At 37.9% G+C, this 12,712-nt stretch overlaps 1 protein-coding gene across 5 annotated transcripts in view; it reads left to right on the top strand.

The window, feature by feature from the left end:
• RPS6KB1 (ribosomal protein S6 kinase B1) overlaps window positions 1-12,712 on the top strand; it is a 35,885-nt gene that overhangs the window by 12,824 nt on the left and 10,349 nt on the right. For all 5 annotated transcript variants that reach the window (XM_065897777.1, XM_065897774.1, XM_065897773.1 and 2 more), the window contains 3 exons: window positions 6,737-6,884; window positions 8,967-9,024; window positions 10,478-10,578. In XM_065897777.1, the coding sequence (XP_065753849.1) occupies window positions 6,737-6,884; window positions 8,967-9,024; window positions 10,478-10,578 (307 nt within the window). The remainder of the gene's footprint in view (window positions 1-6,736; window positions 6,885-8,966; window positions 9,025-10,477; window positions 10,579-12,712) is intronic.

The following is a 12,712-nucleotide window of genomic DNA, read 5'->3' as shown; positions in this document are numbered from 1 at the left end:
GCTTTCTCTACTTGTGGCAAGCGAGGGCTACTCTTCGCTGCGGTCCACGGGCTTCTCGTTATGGTGGCTTCTGTTGTTGCGGAGCATGGGCTCTAGGGCGCGTGGGCGTCAGTAGTTATGGCATGCAGGTTCAGTAGTTGTGGCACACAGGCTCAGTAATTGTGGCTCACGGGCTGTAGAGGGCAGGCTCAGTACTTGTGGTGCACAGGCTTAGATGCTCTGCAGCATGTGGGATCTTCCCAGCCCAGGGATCAAACCCGTGTCCCCTGCATTGGCAGGCGGATTCTTAACCACTGCGCCACCAGGGAAGTCCCAGCTTCCTCATTTAGAAGCTGAAGAACAGATACTGTGACCACAACTTTATTGGTGATTGTCTTAAAGAAGCAATTTAGGTATTCTCAACTTCAGTTTCTATATCAGTCAGCCGGAATTAATCTGCTATCTGGCTTTTCCATTTGGAATAATTTGAGATTAATGATTTTTTATCTGTAAAATATGTTAAGTCTAAAATTAAAGACAGTATAGTAATGCTTGTTCTAGAAATGTTGACAGAAGTACTGGTCAAGATTCTTAGAATAATCCATTCCTTTTGATATGTTGCTTATACATGCCTGATAATCAGGGCTGAGCAAAAATTAGTCATAATTATATCTTTTTTTAAAATTAGTTAATTAATTTTTGGCTGTGTTGGGTGTTCGTTGCTGCATGTGGGTTTCTCTAGTTGTGGCGAGCGGGGGCTGCTCTTCGTTGTGGTGTGTGGGCTTCTCATTGCCGTGATTTCTCTTGCTAGGGAGCACGGGCTCTAGGTGCATGGGCTTCAGTAGATGTGGCTCATGAGCTCAGTAGTTGTGGCTCTCAGGCTCTAGAGCGCAGGCTCAGTCATTGTGATGCACGGACTTAGTTGCTCCACCGCACATGGGATCTTCCCAGACCGGGGCTTGAGCCCATGTCCCCTGCATTGGCAGGTGGATTCTTACCACTGCGCCACCAGGGAAGTCCCCATAATTATATCTTAAGTGAAGTATGTTTCTGGCACTGGTATCTTTAATGGAAAGAAGAGGGTGGTATCTTTAATGGAAAGAAGAGGGTGTTGGGTTTTTTTTTTTATATACTGATGGTGAGTGGGCGTGGTATATTGGGAAATCCATACACCTAATTACTTCTAATTGTCAGGCTTCCTTTTTGTGCCCAGGCATCTAAAACCTAACTTGCTTGCCTCTCCTTTTGCTTAGTTACCATTCCTTCCCACTGTTGGTTTTTGCTTTCCCCAAGCCTACCTAGATTCTTTCCTTGAGCAAAGAGCACTGTCTCATTCTTTCCTTGCTGTTCCTGAAAACAAGCTTACAGCAGAAAATAATGAAAGTGAAAAGGTTGCTAGGGTTAGGTCCAAGGTTTTAATTTCTAAATCGCTAGGTAAGATGACTGTGTACTCCCATTGAGTTTCTTCTTTTGATTTTGTTATCCTTAAAGCAGAGTACTAACCCTCTTGACCTGAGTATGGGTAAGAATATACCTCTTTCTAGCCTTAAAGATGAAATCAGAATAAACCAGATGTCCCCTTGTCTTAAATGAGTTGCTTACATCTGGACAATCTGTCTGGATTTAGCACTTCTGGGATTGTTTACTCATTATGAGAATGGTCCCATTTGGATACTTGTTCCTGGTGGAAAGTTGAGGAAAAGACTATTTCCAACAACTATCTCTCTACCCTACCAATTGCAACAAAAATGTACTCTGGAAGCAAAATACTATTGCCCATGGCATTAGTTCAGCTCACACTGTAAATTTTAGAACCTTTGGCCAAAGGCTTGTAACTCACAGATTGGTCATACTTCTTTCATTCCTTCTTTTATTGAGCCAACTGAGACTCTCCAGTGTGCCAGGCATCTTGCTAGACATTAGGATTTAGCACTTGAGACAAATGTAGTCTCTGCCTCTCGCTCTGCTCACTGTGTAATTCAAGGGAACAACTGATAAGCTTAGCCTTGCAATTTCTCCTCTCCTCTGGTCAAAACCTTTTCTACTTTGAGGTTTAAGCCTATACTGCTTTCTTATCTTTTATCAGTCTTTTTTCCCCCACTCCCAAGTCTTACTGCCCTGGTGTCTTCCATGTCCTTGTACTAAATAAGTAATCAGTTGCCTAGCCTTCTAATTTCTTGTTGATCCCAACTCATCAGCATTCACCTCCATTCCACTTCACCAGCCCCCATAGCTGTGTCCTCCACCCCTGAAACACTGGACTATAATAGAGCAGTAACATTCTCACTTATTTATTCCCGCAATGCCTGGTCTTTGGCCCTAAGCCCTTTTAGTGCTTTGATCTTTCTGTTTTTTCTTCAAGTTCTTAGCCCCGTTTTAATTTCAGTTTATTCCTAATCTAGCCTAATCAACATGATCTGCCACTTCAGTCACCTGCTATCCCATTGACCTTATGTTCAGGAAAGTTCTAATCTAATCAGTTTATTTGTTAATGCTCCTTTATTCCTGTATCTCAGTTACTGAACATCACTGGCAGAAATCACAGAAACTTTTAAATGGCTACTGGGACAAGTTCATAGTCCCGAACTCATGTGGACACTTAGAACTCACCAAATGTCCCTAGACAACTCCTTCCATTCGCTACAACTATTAGAGCCTATACTATCAGTCCCACTATTCTTTTTTAGCAGACTGCCTCTCTTCCTATTTGATGCTGTCAGATCTGATTCCCTTCAACTTCCTGTTCTAATCCTTGTCCCCAGTACCATATTGCCTACATTTTCACCTGTCTTTACTTCCCTCTCTCCAGGCTTAGTGGGAGATGTATTCCTCCTTCTTTCCAAGGCTAAACACTCTCTTTATGTTTTGGATCCCATCACTTTCTGCCTGTTCAGGGTCTTTGTCACTTCTGCCTCTTTTTTCCACCCTCTGTCCTAACTTCTTTCTTTATATAAATATATTCATGTCTTTGCCATATTTAGAAAACAAATCCTTTCTTCACTCGAGGTCTATTGTAGCTTCCAGTCTCTGCCTTTCATAGCTGAATTTCTTGAGAAGTCATGTTTTATTATTCTTTTCACTCACTATATTTTGACTTCACAACTCTACTCTTTTGATGAAATGCTTGTCCCCTACATCACCAGTGATCTCCCAATTGCTGAATCCAGTGGTCTTTACTTAACTCATCCTTAATTTACCTCTCTGTTATATTGAAGCTATTGATCACAGCATTTTGAAACTCCGCTCCCTTGACTTCTATGATTCTTCTTTACTATTTCTTCATCTTCTCTTCTTGGCCTCTTCTCAGACTTTCTCAAAATTATTTACTAAAAATATTTAAACCTCCTGAACAGTTAAAAAATAATGCATCTTTGAAATTTTTCAAACTTCCCAAAGAGTTACAAGAATAGTACAGTGATAACCAATTGTTAAGTTTGCCATATTTTCTTTGTCTGCCCCTCCCTCATTTCTCCTCTCTCAGTATGTATGTGTGTGTATATTCAAAGTTTTAATTTTTTTGGTATACAATTTGAAAGTTATTTGTAGACATGGCACTTCGCCCTTAAATTCTTTAGTATGTATCTCTTAAGAATAAGGGCATTACATACAGAACTACAGTGTAATTGTCACATTTGGGAAATTTAACATTGATATACTATACTGTTTTCTAATACATCGTCCATACTCAGACTTCCCCAGTTGTGTCAGTAATCTCCTTTATAGCTATTTTGTTTTGTTTTTAACATCCAGGATTTAATCAAGGATCACACATTGCATTGAGTAGTCCTGTGTCTTTACTGTAGAGTACTGTGTCTTTAGTTTCTTTTACTTTAGTTTCCTTTACTTTTTCGTCATTCATGACATTGACATTTTTTGAAGACTCTGGGCCCAGTTGTTTTGCAGAGTATCCCTAATTTGGATATGGTTCATTCTTTCCTCATGAAAACACTTAAATTTTAAATTTAGGTTAAATGCTTTCTGCAGGAATATTTTACAGGAGCATTGTGTTCTCAGTGCATGGGCTCAGGAAGCACATAATGCTGGTCTGTCTCATTTGGTGAGACTGAATTTGATCACTTTGTTAAGGTGGTGTCCACCAAACTTCCCATTCTACCGATACCTTTTTCCCTCTGTAACTAAAAAGTATCTATGAAAAAAAAAAGTATCTATGGAATGAAAGTTAGAGATTGTGTTAATATTCTGTCCTAATAATCTTCTACACCCAATGGTTTTATTATCCATTGTCTCTTAGCCAAATCAAATAATACTCTGGTGATTATAAAATGGAGACTTTTCTATTTTTATCATTTTTTTCTATATTGTCATTCTTCTGTAAAGAAGAGCTTTTCATACTTGCTTTTTTAAATTTAATTTTGTTTAATAGTATGGACATTTTTTCAGTGTGTTATCCATTTCTTTCATTATTCAAATTTTGGTCCGCAAATTTTCCCAGGTTTTGCTAGAGACAGCTCCATTAAGATGGCTTCTGTGTCCTTTTAACATATCCCTGTTAGTTTTTGAGTAGTTCCTTACTTTCTGTATAATAGCGTGCTACAGGTTTACCTTGCACTTTCTCTGACCCTGGCCTAGAACCGTCTTATTCTCCATGGAACCCTGTTTTTTTTCGTAGAGAAACCAAGATCTGGGTGCCAAGCTATACTTTTTGCTACTGAAGTCTCATTGTTCCTGGCTCTTTCAGTACACAGAGCTAGGAAGTTTTGTTTTTGTTTTAAATCATGGCTACATATCCTAATTTCAGTCCAATTCCATAGGGTTCTTCTTTCCTCGGCCTACATTTGCATCTCTTTTTCCACAGTGAGAAAAGCCAGGTAACAACATCAGTACATTTACTCATTTGCTTAGTTGTACAATACATGCATAATAGTTTGAGAATTATAATACCAATACTATGAGTAGCTATAAACCTACTAAGTGTGGTTTAAGATTTTTTGTCAATTTTTTTTATGCTTACGTATATGTCACTAAGAATGTTCAATGTAAAGTTATTTAAATATCTTTTTTTTCCTTTTGTGGTAAAATTATCAAAGTAATAGTTAATTAAATTTATGTATTTCTATTGTATTCAATTTTATTTCCTTCCCCCATCCAGATGTAATTTTATTTTTGAAATGTATAAAACATTAACATGGTTCAGAATTTAATAATCACAATAATGATATTTGATTTAGGTAAGAAAAGAAATGAATGATAAAACCCTTCAGGTTTTACTCAGAGGTCCCATTCCCTTTCCTGCCTTTCCACTATCATTAGCTTTTTTTTTTTTTTTTTTAAATAGGTTTCTTGTTGGGATGTTTTATGTTATTGTTATTTTTTTGGACACGCCACATGGCATGTGGGATCTTAGTTCCCCAACCAGGGATCGGACCTTGGCCCTTGTCAGTGATAGTGCCGAGTCCTAACCACTGGACCGCCAGGGAATTCCCTGTATCATTAGCTTTTGGCTTAATTTAGGTGTGCTCATTATTGCAGATATAAGCATGTACCTATTATATATATTCTTATTTCCACTGTTACACAAAAGGTAGCATACTGTGTTACTGCTGTGCCATATATGCTCTTTTGCACCTTGCTTTCAGAGATGTTCCTCATTCTTTTTACAGTTTTTTTACACAGGGTTTTCATGCAGTATCCTATGCATGGGCATTTAGGTTGTTTCTAATGTTTCACTTTTACAAATAATATTGCAACTAATGGCCACGTATATAGGCTTTTTCATGTTACTAGAGGTGTACAAGAACTTAGAATTTAAGACTTAGCATGTCCAAAGCAATATATCATTTTCCCAAAACTTTTTTCTTTGTTTCCATTTCCTGTTATTGAATGACACCATTACTTACACAGAAACCATGGTATCATCATTTCTTCTCATATCTCCTTAGTCAGCGAGTGCTAATGATGCACTTCTACCCTTTTTTTCCCCACCTTCATTTTCTTAGTTACAGGTTTTACTTCTTGCTTAGTTTACTAGCCTTCTAACTGGTGTCGTTTCTTCCCTAAAACTTCACACTGCTACTAGAACTGTCTTTCTTAAAGCCAAAGGTTATTCACTTACCTTACCTCAGCATTTCTCCTCTACCTCTAAAAGAAGATTCAGATGCCTTTGCCTAGATGCCCAGGCCTTCTATTTCCTATATGTCCAGCCTAAAACATGTCCTAACCACTTCTAACCATACTGAACAACTTTTAGATCCTCAAGACGTGTCCCGTCCTGTCAAGCTCTTTTGCACTGGGAATGCCTTTTTTTTTTTTTAATACCCTCTACATTTCATCTTAATAACTTTTTATGATACAGCTTAGGTATCTCCACCTCCAGGAAGTCTTCTTGCCAGGTCAGATGTAGCTCCCATGGCACCTTGTGCTTAGCTCCATTGACTCATCTCTCTTCCCTGGGACTTTGGGCTCCTGTGGGCTAGAGACTCCTTCTGTTGGTTCTGCTTTCTTGTTAAGAGCCTATAAAATAGTAGACATTCAGCAGTTAGTGAATATATGAATAAATTTGATCTGTTTACATTAAAACAGATTATTTAGGTTTTCATTTACATGTTTACTACAAAAAATCCAAACAGTGCAGATGTATATAAGAAGTGAATGTCTTCCATTACCCCATCTCAGTCTCCAGTGGGAACTATGATTAATAGTTTAATGTTGGCAAGAAAAGCACAAAATAGATTTTCCAGTTACTATAGGATAAAAATGTCTACTACTTTGTTCTTATAGATCATCTCTTTTCCTTTAGGCAATGATAGTAAGAAATGCTAAAGATACAGCTCATACAAAAGCAGAACGGAATATTCTGGAGGAAGTAAAGCATCCCTTCATTGTGGATTTAATTTATGCCTTTCAGACTGGTGGAAAACTCTACCTCATCCTTGAGTATCTCAGCGGTCAGTACACAGCTTGGTGTAATTATTTGCATTAGCTCCAGAAACTTGGTCAAAACATTATTTTCCAATAGAAAAATGCTTTTTCCCAATGTGACCAAATAGTTCCTAAAATTGACAAATACATTGACATAAGGAATTCAGATGTGACGAAATGTTTCTTTTTGCAGACAAATGTGAAGGAAACTTTAAAGGTTAAGTCTTTTTCCCCATCTGTAATATTTTATCTTAATCCCATTGTAATCAATTAAAAGAGCAAATAGCTAATTGATAGCCATCAAATTGACTACACTTGGGTAAGATCATATAATTCAAATAAACCACTGATTTATTTATTTATTTATTTATTTTTGAAACTGACATGGAAAACTTAGAGTGTTGTTTAAGGTAATGAGTATTTTTGGTATTGCATCTTTAAACAGAAGAGTTTTTTGTTTAATGTAGTCTTATTGATAGATTTTTGCAGTTTACATTGGAAATCACCCACCTTTTCCAGGGCTTACCCCTTCCTAGGAATTTGTGGTACCCCATAGCATTTCAAGATCACAGGTATCTATTTCCAGCAAACACACTTGAGTTTTCTGAAAAACAGATTTCACAAGAGCCTGTAACATGGAACAGAAATGTGCAGAATTTAGTCACTTTTTTGTGACGGTTGTTTTTTTCTTGTACCTTTATTTTAACATAGTTTCAGATTTCCGCAAAAATGTTCTAAGAACAGGACAAAGAATTCCCAAGTACTCTTCACCTAGATTCCCTAAGTGTTATCATTTTACCACATTGTTTTGTTTCATCATTCTCTTTCTCTCCCTCTCTGTATATGTACGTGTGTGTATATAGATGTGTATATACACACACATATGTGTATATATGTTCATAATTTTTTCCTGAACTCCTTAAGAGAGTGTCACAGACATGATTTCCCTTTACCCCTAAATACTTCAATGTATATTTTTCTGAAATTAAAGACAGTATCTTACATAACTGTACTAAAATTATCAAAATAGGAAATTAACATTAATACAATAATCTCTCTCAGTTTCCTTTAATCTGGAACAGTTCCTCAGTCTTTCTTTGTCTTTCATGACCTTGACATTTTTGAAAAGTACAGTTTAGTTACTTTGTAGAATGTATCAGTTTGGGCTTGTATGGTGTTTCCTCAGGATTAGATTCAGGTTATGCATTTTGGGGAGGACCATCGAAGTGACATTGTATCCTTCTCTGTGTATCAGAGCAAGAGGTACATGATATTTGTATCTTTGTTCCATTACTGTTGATGTTAACTTTGATCATATGTATAAGGTGATGTCTGCCAGTTTTTTTTTTCTGGTGAAATTTTCCTTTTGTAATTAGTAAGTATCTTGAGATACTTTGAAATTATTTAAATATCTCATCTTTCATCAAACTTTCACATACAGTTTTAGCATCCATTGATTCTTGCCTGAAACAATTAACTATGATGATTGCCAAGTGATTTTTCTTACTCCATCATGGCTTCTTCATTTATTATTTGGCATTCTGCTGTAACGAAGAGCTTTCCATTTATCTATTCACTGATTTACATCATTGTGGATTCATGGATTCTAAGATTTTTCAGTAGGATATCACACTTTATTATCATTGTTTATTTTGATATTCAAACAGTGCCATACTATTTACAAGGACATTGCCAAATTCATGCAGTTTAAGAGTTCTAAAAATGTGGAATATGGGCATTCACTAATTTGCAAGGATGGTTTAATTACATACTAACATTTTTCTAAATGCCGGTAAAATGTTAGAGAAGCTTTAATCAAGATTTTTTTTTTAACCGCAGGTCTGGAATCTGTAAATATTTTGAAGTTTATAGATGTAAATCCTAGAATTCCAAAACTTGTATATTTCACATAAGACTAAGAACACTGCTAAAAATGGAATACTGAGGACTTAGTTTTAAACCTGTAATGTTTAGGATCTGTTTTTTATTTTTAAAGGGTTGATGTCTTTTAATTATGGCTAAAAGGAAAGCACAAACCCTCTCATTAGAATGGATTGTTGGGAAAAAAAGATTGCTTTGTTTCTAATGTCTTTTTCTTTTCTTTACAGGAGGAGAATTATTTATGCAGTTAGAAAGAGAAGGAATATTTATGGAAGACACAGCCTGGTAAGTGAAATTTTTGTGGTTGTATGGATTCAGGTAATAATTCATATAATTAAAAGCAAAGTCCTTTTCCCACTGTGGGCAGCCAGATGATTCAGTAAATTGTTCTGGAGCCAGTTGGTCACTCAGGACTCTAAGAGGGAGAAGCAGCTTTGGGACTTGGCAGCCATTGGAGGTCACATCATTCCTTTGCCCCCAGGCTTTGGGTGGAACGTTCTTCACACCAGTTCCTAACAGAACCATTCTCACTGGGGCTTTCTTTCCTTGAATTGGTAAGCTGCCTGCCTTGGCTCTGGGTGAATGTGGTTTTCCAGTAAAACTTTATGTGTGGAGCAATGGAAAGTATCAGAAATCATCTCCTCTTTTTTTGTAGACTTTCCAGTTCCCAAGGTGCAGTCTTAGGGAGGTGATAAGCCTGCACATATCATCTGTGGATTGATTCAATGGCCAGGATGGGATCTACCCTCATATTTCTTAAGATGGCATCTGCTTCAAATTAAAAATATACACACCCTTTTGTGAGATGACAGTATTGGGTAACAATAAATCAGTTTATCCTACACATTAATTGAATAGAAAACACTTAAATGTTTTTTCTACCTTAATTACCAAACTGCATTCCATTGTTTAATTTCAGGCCTTTTCTAACACAGAAGCTGCATTTAAGAGCCTTAGGGATGAAGTGCCCTTTTTGGAGGAGGCTCTCTGAGCCATGTTGGAGGCTGTGTTTGTGGTCCTGCTGGCTGTGAAACTGCCTCAGTCCTCTAGGACACACCCTCTCCATCCTGGAGTAATCTGCAGGATTGCAACATTGTTATGCAGCCAGTATTGCAGTGCCTTGTGCTTTTCGAATCCAGACAGGGTTGACTCAGCCCTTTATTCTTTTGAGGTAGATAAATTTGAGTGTCACACAGTTTATAGTTGTGGGCTGGCTGGCAAGAGGGAGGGCAGATACTGTGGGCATGAGCTGTATATAAATATGCAGCTGTATTAAGTAAGGGATGCGTGGGCTTCTAAGGGTCAGGTTATAAGGTATTTTTGAAACTAAGACTTGATCTCTGAGAATAACAAAGTTCCTATTTCCTATGGGATTTAAAAATTGGGGGTGGGTGGGAGAAATTTGCTTTGATCTGAATGACTATTGGCCTAGTTCCTACATAGACAGAACAAAACACGACCAGTGACAGTTTGGCATGTTCTGGACTTCTTTGCAATTTTAGCAATATGTTCTAATGATGAAATAAAACATTTTATAGTTTCACTAAACGAGTGAAACGTAAATGTCTCCATGCCTTTTGGCAGCATCCTATGCCATCTCTTTTCCCCATACCCACCCCCACTCCCACTAATTTGGTCTTTGGTGCATGTCTATTTCTTTCAAGGAATTTTGCTCCATACATAAACTGCTTTGAGTAGATTACTCTTTTTAATTTTATTAAATCACTTTTGTTTCCAGCTTTTACTTGGCAGAAATCTCCATGGCTTTGGGGCATTTACATCAAAAGGGGATCATCTACAGAGACCTGAAGCCGGAGAATATCATGCTTAATCACCAAGGTGGAGATATACTGTAAACAATTCTATAGTAAATAATCATCTTAAAATCTTCCCACACAGGTCATGGTCATTTTCAAAGCCCCATATTTATGTGTCAGTTATTATACATTGCTCCCTCAGAACTTATAGCATCATGATACTTGTACTTATGATTGATGAGATTAAAGAGACTTGAGGATAACTGGCCACAACTACCTTTTCTAGTTTAATCCTTACTCTTTATAGCTTGTCATTCTTTTGTAATCCTTACATAAAGTGTGGTGAGCCAGAAGCCAGTCCAAATACTAATTTTGGTTGGTTCCTTAAATTGGAAAGTGAATCTTAACTTTATAAATTGAATTTTCTTTACTGATGAAATGCATAAGTATTAGAAGCAATATTTTTATGGTAAATTTTATTAATGTGATAAAAAAGGAAAGGATTAGAATTGAACCAAAATATTTGATATAACTTTGGAGGTAAAATATTTAGTAGGCATCAGTTTATTCTTGCTGTCTGCAACAACAACAGACATAAAAATCAGACAGACTAATATTCTGTGCAGCTATAGCTACAGCAAAGTGAGCCTTGATCATTACTGCATGCTGCTACACACAGTTCAACTTATGTGAGAGTAATCTGGGCTGGCTAGACTTGGCAATTCACTCACATCCCAAAGGAGCAACCAACCAACTCGGGTATCGGGGGGCTGGTGGCAGCTGCTGATCCTTAGATGTCTATCGAATGATGCAATAGGTAGTTAATGGTTTTAAATTCTTGTACAGAAAATGGTTTATGGACAACTGATGCCAGAATAAATGTTTTAGATAGTGGGGGGTTTCTTGCTTTCCTTTCTTTTCCCCTTTTTTTGGGGGGAAATGTACTTAACCACATACATTACAGATATCTATGTATCTCTCTCTCCCAGTTCTGCCCCCACTGCCACAAATTTAGATTCTGATTGTGAATTCTAAGGCAAGGGATAGAATAGGGAAGTGACTAGTTAATTTCTTTGATGCATAACCTGAGTGTATCAGGTGGCTCTGTGAAAATAAAGGTCATATTTCTTCTTCTGTGTCAGAGTAAAATACATACCTACATTTGAGTTAATAGTCCATTGCCTTTTCTTTTCTCGAAATAAACTTGGAACAGTAGGGTCTCTGGGGTTGCTGAACCACTGGATAGCTAATGACAGTTCATTAAAGCTAAACTTGAACTGAGATGTTCTTTGTGTAAGGTGATGAGTTTTTTTGTTTTGTTTTTTTTTTTTTCTTTTTTTCTTTTTTTACGCGGGCCTCTCACTGTTGTGGCCTCTCGCGTTGCGGAGCACAAGCTCCGGACGCGCAGGCTCAGCGGCCAAGGCTCACAGGCGCAGCCGCTTCGCGGCATGTGGGATCATCCCAGACTGGGACACGAACCTGTGTCTCCTGCATCGGCAGGCGGACTCTCAACCACTGCGCCCCCAGGGAAGCCCCAAGGTGATGAGTTTTTCACTTTCTGGATCAAAGATGATGGTTCTATGCCATACAGCAATTTCATTTCTTTTTCCAAACTGCATTGGCAGAATAAGCTAACTTGTTATAGTGACTAAGTCTGTTTTAAGAACTGTCAGGTCACAGTTCATGGTGATAGAAGCTATATGTTTGAAGTACAGTGTCACACCTTTGTTTAACATGCAGAAGATCTTTTTTATGGTCTGTGTACGTAATCCAGACTTCATCAAGTTTTCCCAGGACTTACTTGCTCAGGATGGTAAAGGATTCTTGGTATAGGTAAAGCTAGAGCCTTAGACAAGCTTTTTTCACCTTTTTCTCATCTTTCTTTTACCTTTACTAGATAGATTATATCATTGGCAAAGACAATTTTTTTTAGTTTGGCTGCTTTGGGTGTTCGTTGCTGCGCACAGTCTTTCTCTAGTTGCAGCAAGCGGGGGCTACCCTTCGTTGCGGTGCGCGGGCTTCTCATTGCGGTGGCTTCTATTGTTGCGGAGCATGGGCTCTAGGCACATGGGCTTCAGTAGTTGTGGCATGCAGGCTCAGTAGTTGTGGCTCGTGGGCTCTAGAGCACAGGCTCAGTAGTCGTGCACGGGCTTAGTTGCTCCGCAGCATGTGGGATCTTCCCGGACCAGGGCTTGAACCCATGTCTCCTGCATTGG

Source organism: Phocoena phocoena, chromosome 19 (assembly GCF_963924675.1).
Source record: "Phocoena phocoena chromosome 19, mPhoPho1.1, whole genome shotgun sequence".
Lineage (NCBI taxonomy): Eukaryota > Metazoa > Chordata > Mammalia > Artiodactyla > Phocoenidae > Phocoena > Phocoena phocoena.
Note: the sequence above shows the minus strand (reverse complement) of the source record. Positions and strands in the feature narration are given on the sequence as shown.